Below are 20,866 nucleotides of genomic sequence, written 5' to 3'. Positions count from 1 at the left end.
AGAAAGCACCCTACCCAGCCCCCACCAAAGAACACCACCTCGACAGAGCCTGCTTGGAATAAGCTAGATGCTAAAGCCTGGGTTTGGAATTAATCCAGCCCCCAAAAATACCTTTGGTGTATATAAGCACACAGAAGTTCAACAAATCTGGCCGCTCCCACAAATAAGGTACAGTCATATGCAGAGATCAAAACCAAAATCTTTCAGTACCCAAACCAATCAGTCAACACAGGCTAAGCAAAGCAACCCCAGCTCCCGCTGAACTGACACCCTGACCTAACTCTGGGAAAAGCCTATCTTAAATCAAGCCCCGAGCTTACTTTCTACTGCAAATTAAGCCAAGATCTCAGCTGGACTGCTACCCACCTTAAGCCAAAGCCCCAGTAACAGAGAATGCTGTATTACATCAAGTCATTTGCAGGTAAGAATAATCACTGCTTGTGTTCCACAGAAAGGACATTTCTTTACAGCTGCTGATAGAACAGGCACAGGATAGAGTCTTCTGGCAAAAACACCCAAAACATCTAAAGTAACAATAAACTTGGGAATAATTGTTAGCAAGTATTGCCAAACAACATAAAAAGTCAAGTTACAGCTGTGAGACTGAATGAAGAGATTTTTGGAGGACAAGTTGGTGTTTGGCAGAACTTTCAAAGACCAGAAGTTTTTCAAATTTTTTTTACTACAACCATGACAGCTATCATTTAATCACTTGGCTTCATGATCTGAGGGCTCCAGAGCAACTCCCACAGATAAACCCTGTGCTTCTCAGTCATGCCAGAGTTGGCATCAACTAAGTAGAATAAACCCTAACATTTATAGAAGCACTGCACTCATTTACAGTTTCAGGAAATACACCCGCTAACTGGTTAATTAACAGTACAGAGAACCCACCACGCTAACCTGAGCACAAAGTACACCTTTAGAAACATGTACCACCGCTGAAATTTGTCCCTCCTGCTGGAAGAGCTGATGTGGTTTTATACAGCAAGAGAATTTTCAGGTTTAGTCCCAAGGGCTTCACAATTCCAGATTATATTTCCATGAAAAATATTTAAGGTTTCCATCAAGTTTCAACTGAGAGGTATGTCCAGACAAGGACATCACAGCAGTTTGTAGCCAGCCTGGCGTTACGGCCTTGGTGAATTTATCGGGGTTTTTCCTGACGCATCCACAAAGAGAAAGAGGGCTTAAAAAACTAATCCTTCACACAGACCAGACATTTCTGTTTGAATTTCACCACCTGTACAAGCCTATAACTGGTATGATTAGGCAACGGTAGGCAGACGTGTAACTTATGCTCTCTGAAGGACACGGGGTCCACCCTTTGTAAATGAAGCCTCCTTATCGAAGAGCTGGAGTAGAATTAAGATACTCCAGACATATACTGCTTTCAAGATAAGTTATGGGTAATCATTTACCAATAAAGAACTTCACTGAAGCTTGCCTGTCAGTGGTATATTTCCTCTTTCTAACAAAACCTGTACAGAATCATTTTTATCAACATATAAATCTGGCAGTCTTCTAATTAGGTAATTAGAACTGTAATAATTAACACTAAAACAAAACCTCGAAGGGTCCTCTTGTCCCCCAGCTTCCCTTTCTCAACGAACTCTGCAAAGTGATAACCACTCTGGCTTGAAGGCTAAAAAAAGGAAAGGATCAAAAGGCTAGTTTAATACAGCTGGAGGGAAAGAATGCATTTCAGCTCACCAGCAACCATCTGATGAAACCCTGGGCCAATTCTTTATGTAAATGACTTAATTAGAATTACCAGATTACACTGCTGAAGGCTTTATTTAAATAGGCAGTTTATCAACAGGATAAACTGTGCTCTCATTCTCAGAGAATGCTAGTGTAAATGCATTTGTTCAAAGCTACCACCACGTAAGAGTTGAACAGTAATTTACTAAAGCACTTGCACATTCGCCCTCACCAAAAAAGAGGTATTACAAACAACTTGCCAGAGACAGGACAGAAAGATGACTATTGCTTCTCAACAGTCAAGAAATAGCCTCCTAGATGGAAAAGTTTCCCAATTTTCTATAATATGGTATCTTTTTACTCTTTTATAGCAAAGCAGGGAATAAACCCATTGCTGTAGTGTCACATCACACACTGCATCTGCAGAACATACATTGCTAGTCCTGTTTTTAGTACAAAGAGGCATGCATAAACCCATTTTCCTGATTAATGATCTACAGAAGCCATCAATACCAAATTCCAACTTTACACCAAGAGGTATTTTTCCATCTCATCACCAAATCAAATCATAAAAGGGATCAAGTTCTTCCTTAGTTACAAGTCTTTCATTTCCCATCATAGACCCAAGCCCACAATTTTATTATTTATTATAATCTATTGTTATTTACAAAAGCGAGAGCCATCCACATTCAGCAAGCCAATATCAAGTCAAAATAACACTGTAGCTTCTTGTTTATTCAGAGACATTTGACTTTAGCAGCATTGCCAGTCGACAACTTGATTTGTTTTTCCTCCTAAATCTTCAAAGAAATGTTTATAGCAAGTAAACTAAGACCTTACTATATCAATGAAATAGTCTTTGTTAAGCAAAGTCTTATCTCATCAGATGCAAAGCAACCAAGCATAGAGAACCACTAAAAATGTCAGCGTGTGCCAGTAAAGTTTGAGCACGCTGTGGAAGAGGGAAGGGATGCAAGGAATGGGGTTTTTCTTTGAAAACTTCACATTATCTGCGCTCTTACAACTATCCTCTTCTCTCTGGTAAGAGGTTCATCCAGATTAATACTCTACCTATGTGAAACTGGGATAATTTTAAGGCAACACAAAATTCAAGTAGTTTCCTGACACTTAAATCTGTTTTCCAAGACCATACTACACAGAATGTCCAAAGTTACCTTAATTCTAGATAACCTGCTTTATCGCTATTTTTGTTAAAACATAAAAGAATTAAAACTGGGTAAAAGCCATCATGTTTCATTCACAGAGGAAAAAGATGCCAACTGAAGCTATAGGGAAACTGGCCTTAAATGGGACCTTCTTGAGAAATAATTGCCAGTAGTACAGAAAAAATGAATGCCCTAATGAAATTATTTCTAAAAATAATTCATTTTACTCCCTGCCATTGATTTGCTTGACGACAAAAATACGTTCCTTACAGGGAAGGGGATGTACTCAAATTGGTAAGGAAAACCATCATCTTGTCTTCTAAGAATGTTAAATGCCCCATCAAATAATGAGGCTGTAATTTACCATAACTGCTGAACTGAAATCACGTAACTGCATTTCAAAGTTATTCTGAGGCTTCTTTCACTGAAGATGCCAATAAACTTGTGACCGTTTACTCGGGGTTAACACAGAAGCCACGTGCAGAGCTTAAGTTCATTAATGATTTTAACATTGCCACCAAGACTATAATCCTACTTTTATATAGATATATCTTTCTCTTCTGTGTATCTATATGTATGTCATAAAATTTTAACCATTTCCATAAAGAGTGAAGTACTTCAAGGTATCAAAAGTGCGGCAAATCTTCCCCAAAGCCAGGAAACATTAAAGACACTTCATTTTCCATTACTATTTGCAGATATTTTATAAGCCAACAAAGTAGCGAGCCACTCTCTTCTGCTCCTCCCCCAGCTGCTGTAGGCTTTAGAAAGACTGAAGGTCAAGCAATGTCTCAACACCGTGCCAGTATTTCACATTTTTTAAGGCAAAGTAGTAAAAAGTTGTTACATCATCCATTCAAAAGACTAACTGCAGCCACAGGTACAGCGTCTATCACTTGAACTCGCTACGCAAGACACAACTAATTCTTAAAACTGATGTCCTGAATCAAGAGATATTCCCCCAAAAAGCCACATTTCCCAGGGAAAAAAAGAGTGGATGCAAAGTGTTAATATTGTTGCACGAAAGGAACAGACGCTTCCCAAATTAAATCAAAAAGTTCAAGAACTATTAAGGATGAAAAGTATCATCTAATTAAAAGAGGAATTAAGTTTCCAGTAACCTCAGAAAGGGACGCAGTTCTAAATTACGTTTCAGGCTAATTATAGAAATACCCATTTCTGTAATTGCCAGGTCCGTGTATGTTTTGGTAGCGCTTGTATCCAGCGAATGCCAGCGGGGCTGCCTGATAAGAAGCCTCTTTTGTCTGAGCAAGTCCTTTGTAGAAAAGGGTACCGTAAGATGGTAAAATGCAATTGTAAACCATAAAAATTGGCAGGGACATTCAAGTGCAGATGCGGTATCTGCATACTGGAAGTGTAAAAGCGTCCCAAATGGTGCCTATAAACGCCGCGAGCAGCGGCGGGAGGAGCAGGGGCAGGAGGAGCAGCACACCCACCCACCCACCCACCCACCCACCCAGCGCCGCGGCAGCCCCCCGCGCCGCGGGGTCAGCGGGAGGGACGGGCCCGAGCAAGGCTGCGCCTCCCGCCGGGACCGGCGGCCGCGACGGAGCGCCGGGACGCGGCAACCGGCGAGGTCCCGCCGCGCCACAGCCGCCCGACCCGCGGGACTGAGCGCTTCGGTGGGGGAACCCCCCCCGCCCCCGGATCAGGGGGGAAGCGGGTACGCGCGCAGGAGACGCCCCGGCTGCGGCTGGAGCCGCTCCCAGCGGAGCCCCCCGCCGCCCCCCGGGCGGGTCCCGCCGCACCGAGCGGCGGGCAGCGCGCGCGGGCCGGCGCGGCCCTTTGTTGTCCCCCCACCACCACCGCGGAAAGTTGCCGCCGCCGCGACCCCCCAGCCGCGGCCCCGGCGGGCCGGCCGAGCCGCCGCAGCCCCCGTTATCGCCGGCACCGCCGCCGCACCGGCCCGGGCTCCGCCGCACCGCCCGCCCGCCCCGGCCCCGAGGGGCGCCCGCGGCCGGGCCGGCCCCGCGCTCCACTCACCGTTGCGGGGCGGCCCCTTGGCGGCGGCGCGGGGCTCCGGGAGCTCTGCGGGCGGCTCCAGCTCCATGGCGGCGCCGGGGCCGCGCCGGGCCGGGGCGCGGCGGCTCTCAGGGGCCCCGGCGGCCGCGCTGCCCCATGGCCGCTCCGGGCGCTGCTGACAGCCAGAGCCGCCGCTGCGGGCGCCGCGCTCGGGCCGGGCCGGGCCGGGCCGCCCCGCCCTCCCGCGGGGCACGACGGGAACGGTAGTCCGCCCGCGCCGCCCGGATGTACCCGCCGGGCCGCCACGCCCACCCCGCCCGGCCACGCCCACCCCGACCACGCCCACCCCGCCCCGTCCCCGCGCCCCGGTGGGGGCCGCGCCCGGCTCCCCCCTGCCTCGTCCGAGCCGGTGCACCGGGACCCGCCGGGCGCTAGAGGGCACCCGCCGCCCGGGCCCGGGCACCGCGGCACCGGGCGGCCTCGGGGGGGACCGGAGGGACCCGCCCGGGGCACCCGCCCCGACGGAGCGGGGGATCGGCCAGCCCGGGGAAGGGGCGCGGTACCGGACCGCCCCGTCCGGGCCAGCAGCCACCCTCAGTAGGGGAAAAGCCCGGACGGCCCCGGGGCGAGCACCGGACACTCCGCCCCCGCGGCGCCGCTCCCGGGGCCGGTGCTGCCGCCGGGACGGGGCGGGGCGCGGCGGGGCGGGGCGGGGCAGGCGGGCGGCTCCTCCCCGCCGCCGGGCCGGGCCGGGCGGAGCGGGCGCTCGGTGCGGGCGCTCGGCGCCGCTCTCGCCATGCGGGTGCTGCTGCTCCCGGCGCTGCTGCTCCCGGCGCTGGCCGCCGCGCGCGGCGCCGCCACGGTAAGCACCGGCCGGGCTGGGACCGGGACCGGGACCGGGACCGGGAGCGCGCCCACCCGCCGCGCCCCCGCGGGTGCCGGGAGCGGGTGGGCGCAGCCTCCCCTCCCCGCGGGCCGGCGCCGTTGGCGCGGGCGGTGCCGGTCCGGAGGGGTCCCGAAGCGGAGCGGGCGGCGGCGCGTCCTGGCGGTGCCCCCCCATCCCCCCGCCGCCGCCTCCGGTCGCACCGACACGGGCGGGGCCGGCAGCCAGAGGAGCGGGCGGTGGGGGGCCCGATCACCCCGGCACCGGGCTGGCGGTGGCACCGCAACCTGCACCGGGGACGGAGAACCGGCGGTGTCCCTGGGCCGGGGCTCCCTGCTCCGACAGGCGGAGACGGTGTTTTCGCGCAGGAACATGCTCTGGGGCAGCGCTGCCCCGGCGAGCCTTCCTCCACCGGCACACCGGGCCGGGCCTGGACCCCCGGGGGAGCCGCCACAGCCCCCCTGCGCCGTGTCCGGAGCGTGGGACGGTCCCAGGGGAAGGCCGGTGCGGTTTCGGTGCTGGTGCTCCCTTCGCTGCGGGGGTTTCGGCGGAGGGAATGTTTTGGGCTGCGAGTGCACTTGGTGGGTTGGACGGTGCCCAAACCCCGGCGCTGCGGTGATGAGCTCTGCAATTAGCGTCTCCGAGCCAGAAGGAACAGCCCGGACAAGAGTTTCCCCGAGGAGATGAGAAGGGTGCGGGAGCGGGATGCGGCAGTGCGTGGGAGCCCGGCTCTCGCGTGGATCTGGGAGCCCTTGGTTCCATCCCTCCCCACAGCTGCAGTCCCACCGGGCCAGTGCCTGGACATCGGGACCCAGCCCAGAGGGAAGGTGGTGGGGGCAGCCCCTGGGGAGGAACGGTGCTGATGCCAGGATCACCAACATGTTTAAAAAGCCAAGATTTTCCAAGTCATTTGGTGGAACAAGATGAAAACAGCTGATGTTGGCAATGGTTGGATTGGGAGTGGTGTCCGGGGAGCCCTGTGCTGGGGATCCCGGCAGGGTTTCGGGGTGATGCTGGGATCTGGCGCACATGGACCTATGCTGTCGCCTCCTCCATCCCTCCCTCTGTGCAGGTGCTGCCTGCTGTGCTTGAAGGTGTTTTTTCAGTTCTTGCCGTTCGGATGAGATCCCGTCGGTGGGCACTCATGTGCCACACAAGCGCTTCGCATGGTCGGGTCCCCGTGACCGACACGGGACGCCCGAGCAGCGCCGGCGCCTGGGGCCTGGCTGCCATCAGCCACACCGGGCTCTGCCAGCCCCGCTCTGCCTCAGCTCCCCGTGGTGCAGAACGTGTTTAAAGCATTGTGCCAAGCCGGGGAGGAGGAGGAGGAGAAGGGTGACATGGTTTCCCCTCCCATGACGGGGACATGCCTTCCAGCAGCTGTGCAAGAGGCGTGCAGCACGGCAGCATGCTTATCAACACAGCATGTTTTCCTCCAAGACGAGTCCTCTGGCAACAATCAAAGGACGGCTTAAAAGCTGGCCAAGGTTCATTGTCAAAGGTCCCGCGCTCTCGAAATAATGGCACAAACTCTGTGCTTATCTGGATGCTCTTGCAAGAGGTCCCAGAAACTAGGCAGCGCTGGGAAAATTACCTAGGTCGTAAAACTGGGAGTGAGGAGACCCTCAGCAAAGTGCGGGGATGCTCTCCCACGCCAGCTGTGGGTATGCAGACCCACCGCAGAGCTGGGACCTGGCTCCGGAGGAGGGCCAGCACCCGCCTGCCTGCACCTTGGGCCACGGTCTGCAGTGAGTGGGGGGGATTCAGGGAGAGAACCACCTGGACACCCTGCAGCAGCCCCCACAAAGGTTACTGGGGGAGCTTTTAGATCTTGTCACTGAGCAGCTGGTGCAGCATGCCGGCCTTTGGCCGGGGCTGCCTCATGCCCCCACGTCCCAACCCACCCACATGCCATCGGGGAGCAGGTCCGATGTGCGCCGGGGGCATGGGCTGTCCCGAAGGGTCGCGGCACAGCTGGGTGCAGGCTGGCGGAGGACACCCGGGTCACCCTGCAGCCGAGGCACTGAGGCAGGGTGACCCTCGCGGAATGGACCGCGTGGGGACCTTTTTTTTTAAAGACTTCCTTGTTTATAGCCTTTTCTGTATAAATAGAACATACGGTTCCTGTTTAAGGAAGCCGTTTAAAAGGCAGAACAAGGTTTAATGTTACTACCCCGCGTGAAGGCAGGCAGCAGCCCCAGCTGTTGCGCAGCGAGGCACGCACAGCACCCGGGAAGGGGCAGCCAGCCTCCCCCTGTCCCCCAGCGCCCACTCGCACCTCGACCCGAGGTGAGCAGATTTTTCTGTTGCTGAGCGGCCGCAAGACGAAAGCGGCTGCCGGGCCGCTGGCTGCTCGCCCAGCTGGCCACCCGCGAGGCTGCGCCCTGCCCTGGCCGGGGGCCGTTTGCCGGGACGCCGGAGGGAAATGGCTTGAACCGGGAGGTCTTGGGGAAAGAGGTTGCCCCTTCGTGCCGCAGGGGAGCCTCCATTTGCCAGGCCCGCTGTGTACTGCGTGGTGTAAACAGCCGCTGGTCGGGCTGCTCCGGGTGTATTTGCTGCGCACGGCTCCAGCCCGCTCGCGCCCCACCTCAGCGGGACACGCAAGGCCTCCGCGCTGGCCGTGCCTCCCGCCGCAGCCCTGCCAAGGGCAGTGGGAGGGAACGCGCAGCCCACGGCTGTCTGCTCCCACGGGAACAAGCTTCCAGCATAGGCAGCTGCAGCCCTTCCCTGCGGAAGGTGCTGACAGCGGGCGGGATCGGAGCGCGTCCCCGGGTGTCGGGCTGTGCTGTGGTGGTGGTTGCCACACCTGTGGTTGGTGATCGGGGTGGTGGTGGGAATGGGGGACCCCGGCCAGGTGTTCCCGCGCCAGGACCTCATGCAGGGTTCCCACAGGGACGCGTGTGCGCACCGGGACGTCGCGCAGGGCTGCGCACATGGAAGGACAGAGCTCGTGGCGAGGACAGCAGTCCAGCTTGGGGGCCAGGGAGCTGCCCCGGGTGTGTGCGGACGGGCCGGCAGCTCGCCGCTGGGCTGTGAATCATCATGCCTGTTTGCACAAGCACCGGCATTGCCATGGGGAGGTCAGGGGGCCCAGGGAGGTACAAGAGCCCAGAGAGGTGGTGTTTGGGGAGGGGGTCGTGCTCCCTGCCCCACTGCTCCCCACCGAGAGCTTGATTAGATCCTGTTGGATTTACAGCCCTCCAGGCCGCCTGGTGTTTTCCTCCCAGCCAGCAGGACCTTCGTTTCCCTTTGAAAGAGAGAGGCTTTTTTGAAATGCAAAATGCAGGAGGTTTTGCTGTGTCTTTAGGAAGGGAAGCCCCTGCCCTGGCTGTGGGGAGCTGGGGGTCCCCGCTGGGTGGGCAGCACCCAGGGAAAGCCGCTGCCCGGGTGCCGCCAGCGTGTCAGCCCAGTTGGGCGCGGGAAGGATGGCGCCTGCGCGGCCGTGGGTGCTGCCCACAGGCAGGACATGGGTCCTCTGGGCCTCTGCCCTTTCCCACGCCGCGCTGTGCTCCGGGGGAGGATGGGAGAGACAGAGCTAAACTCATTTCCCAGCTCTGCCACCGCTCTGTTCCCAGGGAGAGTCAGAGTCCCTGCGGGCAGAGCTCTGTCCCTCCGGGGTCACTGCGCTGCCTCTCCCCTTTCGCCCACCCTCCTGGGTGCATGGAGCAGGCACGTCCCTGCACATGGGGCACCCAGCGTGGCCTGGCCATGCCCCCTGCCAGCCCAGACGTCCCCCATGGGTGTGCAGCCGGTGGCAGGGGGTGAGAGGGACGAAGCACCCTGTCCCGCCGGGCAGGCTGAGCCACAGCCTTGTTCCCGAGCACAACGGGGAGGGGGAAGAACGGTTCCTTATCTGCAGAAACCAGCTGAAAAGCACCCTGGGGTCTGTAGCGTGAGTCAGGGCCATGTGTGGAAACAAGGGAGTCCTTGAGTGTGTGCCTCGGGCCATTGCGGGAGTCTGGAGCGGCCGAGCTCGCCCCTGGTGTCTGCGTGTCACCATGAACAACGGACCCTGTGTGGGCTTGGGGCTGTGGGCGCAGGGGGACAGAGGCACTTCTGGGTCTTTTCGCCACTGTCGCTGCTCACTTGGGTCTTGCTGGAGGCTGGGAAACAGCTACAGAAATGGGGCCAAAGTACCTGGGGCACAACATGCTCTGGTGGCCGTGGAGCAAGCGGCAGGCTGGGTTTTTTCACCCAGGTGCAGGGCAGTGGGACAGGGTGCTCTGGGCCAGGCAATGCCCCACGCTCTTTGGGGCATGGCCGGGAGCCCCAGGGGTGGTGGGAGTATTTTGGGCCTGCAGCAGAGAGGGAGTCAGCTGTGATGGCTTGTTGGGTTTGGGGACACCAGGCTCACCAGCCACCCCACCACTGCATGTCCCCACAGGCGCTGGGCGAGGCGGACCAGGTCCGGATGACCTCAGAGGGCTCCGACTGCCGCTGCAAGTGCATCCTGCGGCCGCTCAGCAAGGATGCCTGCAGCCGCGTCAGGAGTGGCAGCATGCGGGTGGAGGACTTCTACACGGTGGAGACGGTGAGCTCTGGGGCCGACTGCAAGTGCTCCTGCACCGCTCCCCCCTCCTCGCTCAACCCCTGCGAGAATGAGTGGAAGATGGAGAAGCTGAAGAAGCAGGCACCCGAGCTCTTCAAGGTATCTGCAGGCATGGCAGGACTGGGGGCTGGGGGCCAAAGACCCCCTCTCCACATGCAGCAGCCCACAGTCCCCATCCCTGCCCTGGACAGGGTCCATAGGGTGATGGAGCAGTGCAGTTCCTGCGCTCCAGCTGTAAGCGGGGACGGGGATGTGTGGGGGCATCCACATGTGCAGCCCTGCCCCATGCCCCGTGCCCCAGCCCTGCTCTCCCTCTGCAGCTGCAGTCCATGGTGGACCTGCTGGAGGGAACACTTTACAGCATGGACCTGATGAAGGTACACTCCTACATCAGCAAGGTGGTGGCACAGATGAATACGCTGGAGGAGGTGAGTGGGCTCTGGCGGGCACCGTCCCCATGGTGTGCCCTGTCCGGCTGCTCGGGACTGCCTGGGGGTACCGTGGGTTCCCCGAGCAGGGTTCCACACCTCTCCTTTCCTCCAGACCATCAAGACTAACCTCAGCAGGGAGAATGACTTCATGAAGGAGAGCGTCCTGCGCCTCACCGACCAGATGAAACGTTACGAGAACTACTCTGACATCATGGTCAGCATCAAGAAGGAGATCTCGAACCTGGGCTACCAGCTGCTGCAGAAGGACGCTGCCGCCGTCCCCGAGAGCAAGGCACAGGTACCCCCCAGGGCCCCAGCCCCTCGCAGGCATGGCTGATGCTGCTGGGCTTCTCCTGCTGTGGGGCAGAGCCGAGCTCCCCCAGGCTTGCGGCGGGTGCTGGCAGCTCCCATGAGCGCATCGGGGTGCACCATGCCGGCAGCCTGTGCCCACTGTCCGAACAGCAGCGGGAGGGGAGGGGCTCTGACCAGGCTGTGCCCCCCAGGACACGGCAGGTGGCCGAGAGAAGGAGATGGGACGGTACCCCAGCACCCGCAAGGCTCTGGGGGACAGGGGACCCCCCCGAGCACCCAAGGAGAAGCAGCTGAAGCCCGAGAAGCCCAAAAAGGATAATGCGAAGGCCAGAGGAGGGTCGCAGCCTACGCCCAAGCCCAAGCCATTGCCGCACCAGCAAACCGTGGTCCGGGGCATCACTTACTACAAGGCTGGGCATGCGGGGGTGGCGGAGGGGCCAGCTGGCAGCCGCGGTGAGTCCCTGGGATGGGGCAGGGGTGCGGGGAGCTGGGGGCACCCTCCTGCCATGGTGCTGCTCGGCAGAGCGGAGGGCCAGGGGCTGCCCCCGCCAATGCACCGGCCCCCCGGCTTGTCCCCCTGCAGAGAACCCTGTGAGGGGGGTGGCTGTGCCGGAGCGGCAGGAGGAGAGGGGCCGTCCACCCCCTCCAGCCGAGGGGACCCCAGCCCAAGCCGTCATGCGGGCAGAGACCACTGTGCCCAGCACTACGGCTGTGCCCAGCACCGCCCCCGTGCCTCGCACCACTGCCCGCAGCCCCCTCACCACCGTCCTCGGGCAGGGGGCTGACAGCACCGGGGGCCCTGAAGCACCAAACAGAGGTGGGTGAGCGAGGGGGGCTGGGAGGGGGCACCCACCCTGGTGGTCCCAGCGCCCGCCCTGGTGGTCCCATGGCCAGGATGGGCCAGCAATAGCCCTGCCACAGCAAAGGGCTTCCCGGCCCCGGCGGGGGTAGGCTGACTGGGGCAGAAGTAAGCCTTCCTCCTCCTCCTCGGTACCCAGTCAAGGAGGTGGAGTGCGAAGGCACCATCGAGTCGGTGGAGCCGCCCACGGAGCACCATAGCTACGGGCGCAACGAGGGGGCCTGGATGAAGGACCCAGCGGCCAAGGATGACCGCATCTACGTCACCAACTACTACTACGGCAACAGCCTGGTGGAGTTCAGGAGCCTCGACAACTTCAAGCAGGGTGAGGGCTGGCGGCTGAGCGGGCGCAGGGGACCTGGCTCCTCTCGGGTGGGTGCCCAGCACCATGCAACGCCAGCTGTGCCAGGCCCTGGGGTGGTGGGCAGCTGATGGGGACCCGCGCTGGGGAGCACCCATGGGGCAGCGAGGGGGACACAAGTCCCCTGCTGCTGCCGGCATGCTGGGGCCATCATGCATGGGACCCCAGTGCTGCGAGGGGTCCCAACGCCTCTCCTGCTCCCTTGCAGGCCGCTGGAGCAACCTCTACAAGCTGCCCTACAACTGGATCGGCACTGGGCACGTGGTGTACCGGGGGGCCTTTTACTACAACCGCGCCTTCACCAAGAACATCATCAAGTACGACCTGAAGGAGCGGTATGTGGCGGGCTGGGCGCTGCTCCACGACGTGGTGTACGAGGACACGACGCCCTGGAAGTGGAGGGGCCACTCAGACATTGACTTCGCCGTGGACGAGAGCGGGCTCTGGGTCATCTACCCCTCCATGGACTACGACTACTCGCAGCAGGAGGTGATCGTTCTGAGCCGACTTGACCCCGGGGACCTCTCGGTGCGCAGGGAGACCACCTGGAAGACGGGGCTAAAACGCAATGCCTACGGGAACTGCTTCATCATCTGCGGCATCCTCTACGCTGTGGACACCTACAGCCAGAAGGAAGGGCAGATCTCCTACGCCTTCGACACGCACACGGACACGGAGGCAGAGCTCCGGCTGCCCTTCCTCAACCAGTACGCCTTCACCACGCAGGTTGACTACAACCCCAAGGAGAAGGTGCTTTACGCCTGGGACAACGGCCACCAGATGACGTACGGGCTCCGCTTCGTGGTCTGAGCACCCGGCCGGGTCCCAGCCGCACCCCTGCGCCCACTTTCCGCCGTGTCCAGCCAGGGTGCCCCGACGCAGCCGGGCCCCGGCACCCCATCTGGGCCAGGGCTGCGGCAAGAGCCCGGCTTCCACCCCACAGCCCTCCCCACCCGCCGTGCCCCGGTCACCTGCACCGTGCCCCGGTCACCTGTACCGTGCCCCGGTCACCTGCACCGTGCCCCGGTCACCTGTACCGTGCCTGCTGCACTGCAGGGCAGGGGGTACAGGTAAGCACAGCCCCCGCAGCAGACACCCCCACGACAACGTGGCCTGTGGGGCTGCCCCACAGCTGGCAGCTTGGCCGGCATTGCCTTCCCGGGGACACGGGAGAGGAGCCCAGCCCCGCGTCCCCGTGGCACCGGGAGGCAGCCGGGTCTGTGCCGCCGGCAACGTGGCAGCACCCGCTCTGCACCACCGCACTGAGCACCCGCTCGCGCTGCACCCAGCCTGAGCACCGCTCCCCACGCTCCCCGCTGCACCCCGCGTGACCGCACGCTTACTGTAACCACCAGCTGCCACGGTGCGAGTGCCTTAAGAGCCTGGTGCCGGCTGCCTGGGTGCTGTGCCCTCGCCTGCCCCGAGCTGCCGCCGGGCGGGCAGGGCCACCTCGCTGCCAGGGCAGGAGGAGCAGCTGCCGATTGCTCTTTTAGGAAATGTGATTAAGATGCCTTTGCTTTTGCCGCTCATTAGCTTATTATTTAAATGCATTCACTGGAGCCGCGCGGAGTCCCCTCTCCTGGCAGCGGGCGCAGAGCAGCCTGCCCGCAGTGCCGGGGTGCCCTGCCTGCACGCCTGCCTGCACCCAGCACCAGGCAAGGGGGAGGCAGGCACGGCTGGGGAGCCCACGGCCCGCCTGCTCTCCCACTGAGGCAGGGCGAGGGGCTGGGAACACTTGGCTTGGTTTTGGTCATTTTAGACATGAACAGTATTAAAAAAAAAATAACAAGCGAAACGGCTGTGTGCGCTGTTGTTTCTCCCGAGGCCGCGCAGGGAGGAGCGGGCAGGATGGGTCCCGTGGCCACGTGTGCCCAGGGATTGCTGGCACACGCGGCCGCTGTTCATTGCACATCTGGCTGGCACGGCTCATCGCAGCACTCCCCCGGCCGAGCCTGGGGAGGGCACCCCGCATCCCCTTGGCAGCCCCCAGAGGTGCCTCGGCTGCACCCGTGGGCCCCAGGCTGGGCAGCACAGAGGCGGACGAGTCCCAGGGGAACAGGCCCTGCTGGGTCCTGGGGAAAAAGGGGTTTTGGCATTTCCAGGTCTGAGCTGCAGCCTGTGCAGCAGCAGCCAGGAGCTGAGCCCTGCTCTCAGGGAGAGTGGGAAAGGGAGAGGAGAGCAGCTGAGCATGGGCATGACAGGAGCAGCTGCCCTGACTCTGCTGCAAAATTTGGCAAGCGTGGAGCTGCTGAGGGGCCCCGAGGGGTGAGAACAGCCCCCGTGGCCCAGCCCCTTCCCGCTCCTGTCCATATGTGCCAGGGCAGCCACCCCTCGGCACCATGACCCCTGCACACTGGCCAGGTGTCCCGGCGGGCTGTGGCCGGGCTCCTCATGCCGCGGAGCTGTCACCGGGCAGCTGAGCCTGGTGTGCCTGGATGCCGTCATGGCCAAAATGCTTCCTACTGCAGAGACCCAAAGCCAGTGCTGGGCATGGGGCAGCCTGGCATCCCCTTCCCTGGCCCCACGCTGCACCCAGGCCCAGGTCCTGCTCCGGCTCACAAAGGCACCAACCTGCCCACGTCCCTGGCCCGGCACCGAACCCCCTGCACTGGCAGTGTGGTGCATCCCTCGCTTGGCTGCAAGTCCCCACCACGAGAAAGGAGCGGGCTGACTTTTTTTCCCCCCTAGCTGGGTCCCTGCCAGGCTTTTATCTAGCGATCCCCAGCAAATCCCTGTCCAAACAATACGGATTTCTGACATTTTTTTGTGGTAAAGTAAACTCCCAGCACATCTCTAATTCCAGGGCTTTGTTGTTCTTCGGTGGGGGCTGCCGTGGCTCTGCGGTGCCTCGCTGCGCTGGGCTGGGCTGTGGGACGCCCCTCTGCTCCCCTCGGGAAGAAAACACAGGGAAGGGAGTAATTAAACCCACGTGGCTGGAGGGCAACGTCACCTAATTGCAGCTGTGGGGCTTCCAGCAAAGGCACCCCTCTGAGAGCACGCTCCTCGCTGCCGCTAACACCATGATAACGAGAAGCTTTAATTATGCCCACATGACAGACATTTCATTAAATATGTTCTCCCCCCGACGGCTGCTTGGCCTTGTCCCCAAAACCTGCAGCCACGTGCACCGACTCGGCCAGGCTCTGCAGCCCTGTCCTGCTGCAGCCTGGGAGCAGCTGGGGAGGGGGTGGCACAGGGCGATTTGGGGCATCACGGAGGGATGTGGGGTGATGCAGAGCGATGTGGGGCAATGCGGGGCAGTGCAGGACAGTGAGCCAGCGGCAGTCTGCAGCCTCAAGAGGGTTTCTCAGCAATGCGGGGCCATGCAACAGCATCACAGGCTGTAAAAGCTCCAGCACTGTAAAAGCTGGGGCGCGGGCACTGTGAAAGCAGCCCCCAGCTCCCCACCAACAAAACACCAGCAGTGAGCAAAAACAAAGGGGCTTTTGTTTCCCGGTGGGGTTATTGTGCTGGGTCCTTGGGGCTTCTCGGACCCCCCACCGCTCCACCCCTTTTTCTTAGTCTAAAGTCACCCTGATCCTCTTTCTCTGCTATTATATGTCAGGGTATCACACCTCAGGCCGGGTCCACGGAGATGCCTCCGAGTGCCTGCTCCGACGCTCCCCGCCTGCAGCCCGACCAGCCCATGCCACGGCAGCGCTGCTGCACGGGCAGCTGGACTCGGCACTCTGGGACACGTGGAAACCTCTCTCACCCCTGCTGCTGCCCGCAGGGACGTGGGTCAGATGTGCATGTGGCGGGGGAGCTCCAGCCCCAGCAGCCCAGCTGGTCCTGGTCCTGCTCTGGCTCCTGGCCATGGTCCAGTCCACGGTCCCCGATGCCTGGTCCTGGTCTCTGGTCTTTGGTCCCAGGTTCTGCTCCCGGTCCTGGTCCCAGTCCCGGTCCCAGGCTGGACAAGGCAGGCTGGGGAAGACAGGGGTCCCTGAGCAGGACACGGTGGGGACGTGTGGATGGGGGCAGGAAGGGCTCCCGCCGCGCCGGGCGCTGCTGACTTCCAGACATTCCTCCTGTGCGTGGCCGGCACCACCTCGGCTCATAACGTGATTAAAAGATTAAAATCTCTCAGTTCAGCAGCAAGCAGCAAATGAAGCTTGAGGCAGGGATGCTGAGGGGCTGCGGAGCCTGAGGCCCCCGTGACAGCGATGCAGCGCCTGGGGAAGGGTGGCTGAGGCCATCCAGGCAGGTGGCTGCTGGCACCACAGCCCTCCCTCCAAAAACACCCTCCCACGGGCACCGCAGGCTCCTTGGTCAAGCTGGGCAGTGAAGCCCTAATTCCCCCCAGCTGCTCCCTTCTCAGTTACCAGCCAGGGCTGGTTGGTTTGTGGTGGTTTTGCCTCATTCCCAGCCCCACTGACCAGGCTGGCTGTCCCGCTCGTCCCGCTCATCCCGCCGTATTGCCACAGGGCTGGCACAGTGCACAGCCGACTCGGGGCCGCAGGGGAGACCCGGGGGGTGGCCAGCATTTGGGCAGGCAGGATGCACAGTAGGTAGAGCACAGCACCAGTCCTGCTCCAGGTGAAATCCTGGCCAGAGCCCAGCCCTGGCCACAGCCTACTGGCACCCACTGAGGAGGATCACTCCCCCCCTTGCACCAAAAACCTCAGTCCTTGTTCCACCTTGGGTGCTGGGTGCCCCCAGCCCTGGGTACCGGGAGCCTCAGCTAGTGCAGATGAATCACCCCTGGCTGCAGTTTGCTCCCACGGAGGGCCCTGTGCCCACACCCATCCTGGCACGTGAGACATGCTGTCACTTGCCCATGGCCACGCAGCGCTTCCCTGGGCACAGAGAGCGGAGAGCCACCTGCCCAGGGGCAGCAGGACCAGGACCAGCTGCCTGCAGAGCATCTGATGGGGGAACTGGGCCCTTCCCTCCATTCTTATCTCTGTCCGGAGGCCGCTGACCCGGGGAATGAGGCGATGTGTGTCTGGCAGCAGGTGGAAGCGAGTCCTGGGGCTGTGCCCACATTGCAAACATGCACCAAAGCCAGAGCCAGCAGCACCGAGCGTCACAGCGATCTATTTTTATTGCCTTCCCTGACCCTTCCCTCTGCATCGTCCCTGCTGCTGGCAGGCCTGGGCACATCCCTGGCAGTGCAGGGAGGGGAAGCATTTCCCACTGCGCCTCTCCCTCCCACTCCCCAGGGACTAGCCCTGGCTCCTGGCACTCTGGCAGCGCAGCAGGATGGTGCTGGCACCGCTCTGTCCACACACTGTTCCAGGGCATCCCTGCCCTCCGCATCCCTGAGCCGTGGTTTGCAGGGCAAGGCCTCGCTGGGATGGACACATTCCTGCTGAGACCCACCAGCTCATTGCGCCCAGGGCCTGCAGGGAGCTGGGGAGGACACGGATGGCGAGGCTCCCCTGGAAAGCGTGTGGGTGCCCAGCATTAGACCTGCTCCAGTGCTTCCTGTTGGCTGGGGCTGTGCTGGCAGCAGGGAGCTGTTTCTCTTGTAACCGTGATGAAGCTGCGGCTGGAAGCACGGCGGGGGCTCAGGATGCGAGAGTTGACCAACACAAACAATGCTGGTCGGGCGAGCAGCAGGCACTGCCGGCTCCTCATTCACCTTCCCAGCACCCTGGGGCTGCCAGAAACGGTGCAGCGGGGAACCTGAGGCATGAACCCACCCCTGGGACCAGGGGGCCTCTATGTCCCTCTCTCCAGGATGGGGCAGGGGCAGCACAGACCCGCTGCTCCCAGCAGGGACCTGCTGCAGCAGAGGAGGAGGGTGGAAGGGGCAGCGTGCCTGGTGCAGAGGCAGCACCCACCTGCCCCCATCGCCTCCCTTCTCTGGGCCACACAGGGCACCGTCCTGCCCTGCACCAAAACCAGATCATCCCCAGGGCCAGCGAAAGATTCACAGGGGGCTGCAACTGAGTCATTGCCAGGGGAGGCAGCACAGCCTGGCAGGGTGCATGGCCAGGGGCGACCCGGCCGCTGCTCTGCCTGGATCCCTCCTGGCACAGCTTCCCGGGCACGGCCAGACTCAGGCCAGGTGCTCAACAGGGGACTGTGCCTGGGACACGGTGCCCAGCCATGCCAGCAGCCTTTCGGCAGGTCCCCAGGTCCTCCCCGGGGAGCAGGAAGCTCAGTGCCAGTGCCACAGCCCTCATGCTGCGCCCTCATCCTATCGGCCACCCGCGCTGGGGTGCGTTTGGTGGGAGAACATTGGTGCTGCTGGGGGCCCTGGTTGATCTCTGGAGAGCTGCAGGGCGATGTGGGGCTGCAGGGTGATGTGGGGCCGTAGGGTGACTCGGGGCCGTGGGTGCCAAGGCTGCCGACCTTGAGCGGCAGCAGGAAAGGGCTGGGTGGCAGGAGGCGCAGCGGCCGGAGGGAAGGGAGGGGAGCCATGGGCTTTGGCGGTGCCGCCTCTGACTCACTCACCAGTGGAAACAGAAATCTGTTCCCAGGCTTTTCGCCACCACCTCCAAACTGCCCCCACCCCCCGTGGCACAGCATGGCGTGGCAGCCCCACAGGGTGGTGGGGTGCACTCTGCAAACACCCCTTCCCCGGCAGCGCCCCACGGTACAGCACGGGGGTAAGGAGAGGGCTGCCCATGGGCTGCCCTCATGGCTGGGCTCTGCTTGACACTACATAGGGGCTTTCTCCACCACCCTGCAGATGTGCAGCTGGGCTGGCAGGGAGTCAGGATCCCCTGCATGCAGCAACCCCCCCATCTCCTGGGAGCCACCTTTGTCTGGGAGCCCCCAGGATGGCAGGAGCAGGGCCCCGCGGGGCAGCGCCTGCATCCAGACACTGCCCGTATTCATGGGAGCAGCGGGACCGGGGCGGCGCGGGGACAAGTCCTCCCCCAGCCCAGCCAACAAAGCGGGCATTCAGGGCAGGGAGTGGGTGGCTGCCCCGGGCAGACCTGGGCCACCCCTGCGGCCAGGGGGACAAACCATCTCCCTGCCGGGCCGGGCGCTCACAACACGGGGCTTGTTGTCAGCCAGATGTGCCAGACATGCTGCTTGCACGCAGCCGCGAGGGGCTGCCTCTGCCCCGGCACGTGGAGGGGAGTGGGCAGCGTGGCACAGCTGACGGCATCTGGACATGCCCTGGGTGGTCGCTCCCAAGCTCCCTGTACCACCCTGCACAGCACCTTGCGTGTCCCGCCGCACGCTGCTCCCTGCACACCCCACGGCACACCGAAATCGGGGTCAACCCTTGGTGTCAGCGCTCAGGAGAGCTGCTAAGGAGCCGTCCCGGAGGAGGGAGGTGACAGGAGCAATGCCAGGAGCATTAGAAGAGCTGCGGTTTGAGTCCATCGCAGCAAACACTGGCCAAGAGAGGTGAAGCTGGGCTTTGCCACCCAGACCTTGCACAACTCGCATCTGCCTCTGCCCTCGCTGCAGCTCCCTGCTTCTCCCAGGGCCCCTGCCCCTGCTCAAGCTGCAGAATTGGGTCCAGGAGCGAGTCCTGCCAGCTCCTAGAGACACCAACTGCGCTTGGCCAGTGCCTGCTGTGCCAGCGGGTCAGGGAGAGAAACATCTGGTCCTGCTGAACACTTTCCAGGGCGTGCGGCCAGGGCTCCCTTCACAGTGGCATCAGCCCTGGGCTGTGCCCCGCAGTCAGCTGGCAGCTGTTCCTCCTTCCTCATCCCCACCCTGGAAATTATTTATTTGCTGAAGAACAGCTTTCCCTGGGAAGTCTGCTCTAATGCTGAGGGACATCTTCAGTTTCAAGGGAAAAATAAACAGTTTGAGCCTCGGAGGCCCTGATGCTCTGCAAACACTGGTGGTAAACCCAGGGCCAGCGTCAGCAGCTGCGCGGGGTCAGCGCAGGAGAGCAGCGGGGTTCTGCAGGAATGGGGCTCAGAGCACCCCCGTCACGCCCAGGCAGTGCCGTGCCGGAGGAGACGAGCCCACGCTGCCTGCGGTGCTGTCTGGTCCCAGCGAAGGCAGAGCAGCCCTGGGGTGCTCCAGGGGGGTTGCCTTTTACTGGGGGCTCCCCCTCCCTGCCATGTTCGGGCCAGGGTGATGCCACGGCCATACAGATACCCCCCACATGCCCCCCCAGCGCAGCCAGCACCACCGAGCCAGGGCAGCAGGCTGCGGGCCAGCACATTTGCCTTAGTTTTCTGCTCTTAGTTGTTTTGCTTCCCCCCTGCCAACACATTCGCAGACAGTTTTCAGCCGGCTGTTTTGCAGCAGCAGCTTCTGCCAGGGAGCTGGGACCACGAGGCCGTCCTCGGGCTGGCAGGTAAAGCGGGAACTGGCACAGACCCTGCGGAGCTGGCGACGCAGGCCAGGCCAGGCATCCGCCTTGCTCTCACAGCAGTAACACGTGCCTTCTCCACCCGCGCCCTGGAGGAAGCTTGCGCTAGAGCCCATCACCTCACCTCCGCGTCCATTCAGACAATCAGTATGTTGTCCCCAACAATGTGAAGGGCTTCTTGTCCGTGGGATGTCCGCTGTAACAGCACAGGGTAATTCTGATGAAAGGGCTGGACTGGTTGGCTTTGCCACCCTGCTGTGGGTGGATGGAGTAATTCAGCCCCAGGATTCAGTGTGGTGCCAGAAACCCATTTACCTCCTTAAGTACCTGGTGTGGACTGCGCACAAACCGAAGCTTGAGCTGTCCTCCTGTATCGGCTCCC

At 61.1% G+C, this 20,866-nt stretch overlaps 2 protein-coding genes across 4 annotated transcripts in view; one reads left to right on the top strand and one right to left on the bottom strand.

Annotated features, from left to right (window-relative positions):
* NR6A1 (nuclear receptor subfamily 6 group A member 1) overlaps positions 1 to 5,127 on the bottom strand; it is a 101,453-nt gene extending 96,326 nt beyond the window's left edge. Inside the window, exon 1 of one of the 3 annotated variants that reach the window (XM_064468931.1) lies at positions 4,875 to 5,127. In XM_064468931.1, coding sequence (XP_064325001.1) covers positions 4,875 to 4,941 — 67 coding nt within the window. In that variant the 5' untranslated portion in view covers positions 4,942 to 5,127. The remainder of the gene's footprint in view (positions 1 to 4,874) is intronic. The other 2 variants (XM_064468930.1, XM_064468932.1) reach the window with 2 other exon arrangements.
* A 122-nt stretch (positions 5,128 to 5,249) lies between these two features.
* Positions 5,250 to 14,043, top strand: OLFML2A (olfactomedin like 2A). Its single transcript, XM_064468929.1, has 8 exons — positions 5,250 to 5,715; positions 10,121 to 10,384; positions 10,606 to 10,713; positions 10,829 to 11,014; positions 11,220 to 11,481; positions 11,612 to 11,845; positions 12,027 to 12,212; positions 12,457 to 14,043. Exons 1-8 carry the CDS (start codon positions 5,650 to 5,652, stop codon positions 13,056 to 13,058), a joined length of 1,908 nt encoding a protein of 635 aa, XP_064324999.1. The 5' UTR covers positions 5,250 to 5,649; the 3' UTR covers positions 13,059 to 14,043.
* Positions 14,044 to 20,866: the final 6,823 nt, after the last annotated feature.

Source organism: Phalacrocorax carbo, chromosome 18, assembly GCF_963921805.1.
Source record: "Phalacrocorax carbo chromosome 18, bPhaCar2.1, whole genome shotgun sequence".
Lineage (NCBI taxonomy): Eukaryota > Metazoa > Chordata > Aves > Suliformes > Phalacrocoracidae > Phalacrocorax > Phalacrocorax carbo.
This window is presented reverse-complemented; position numbering and strand designations above follow the sequence as displayed.

Excerpts from the sequence above, each read along its gene's own strand:
- OLFML2A (XM_064468929.1), top strand. The coding sequence starts at position 5,650 with ATGCGGGTGCTGCTGCTCCCGGCGCTGCTGCTCCCGGCGCTGGCCGCC. Across the intron at positions 11,846-12,026 it reads CCCTGAAGCACCAAACAGAG|TCAAGGAGGTGGAGTGCGAA; the intron begins GTGGGTGAGCGA and ends CTCGGTACCCAG. Across the intron at positions 12,213-12,456 it reads CCTCGACAACTTCAAGCAGG|GCCGCTGGAGCAACCTCTAC; the intron begins GTGAGGGCTGGC and ends GCTCCCTTGCAG.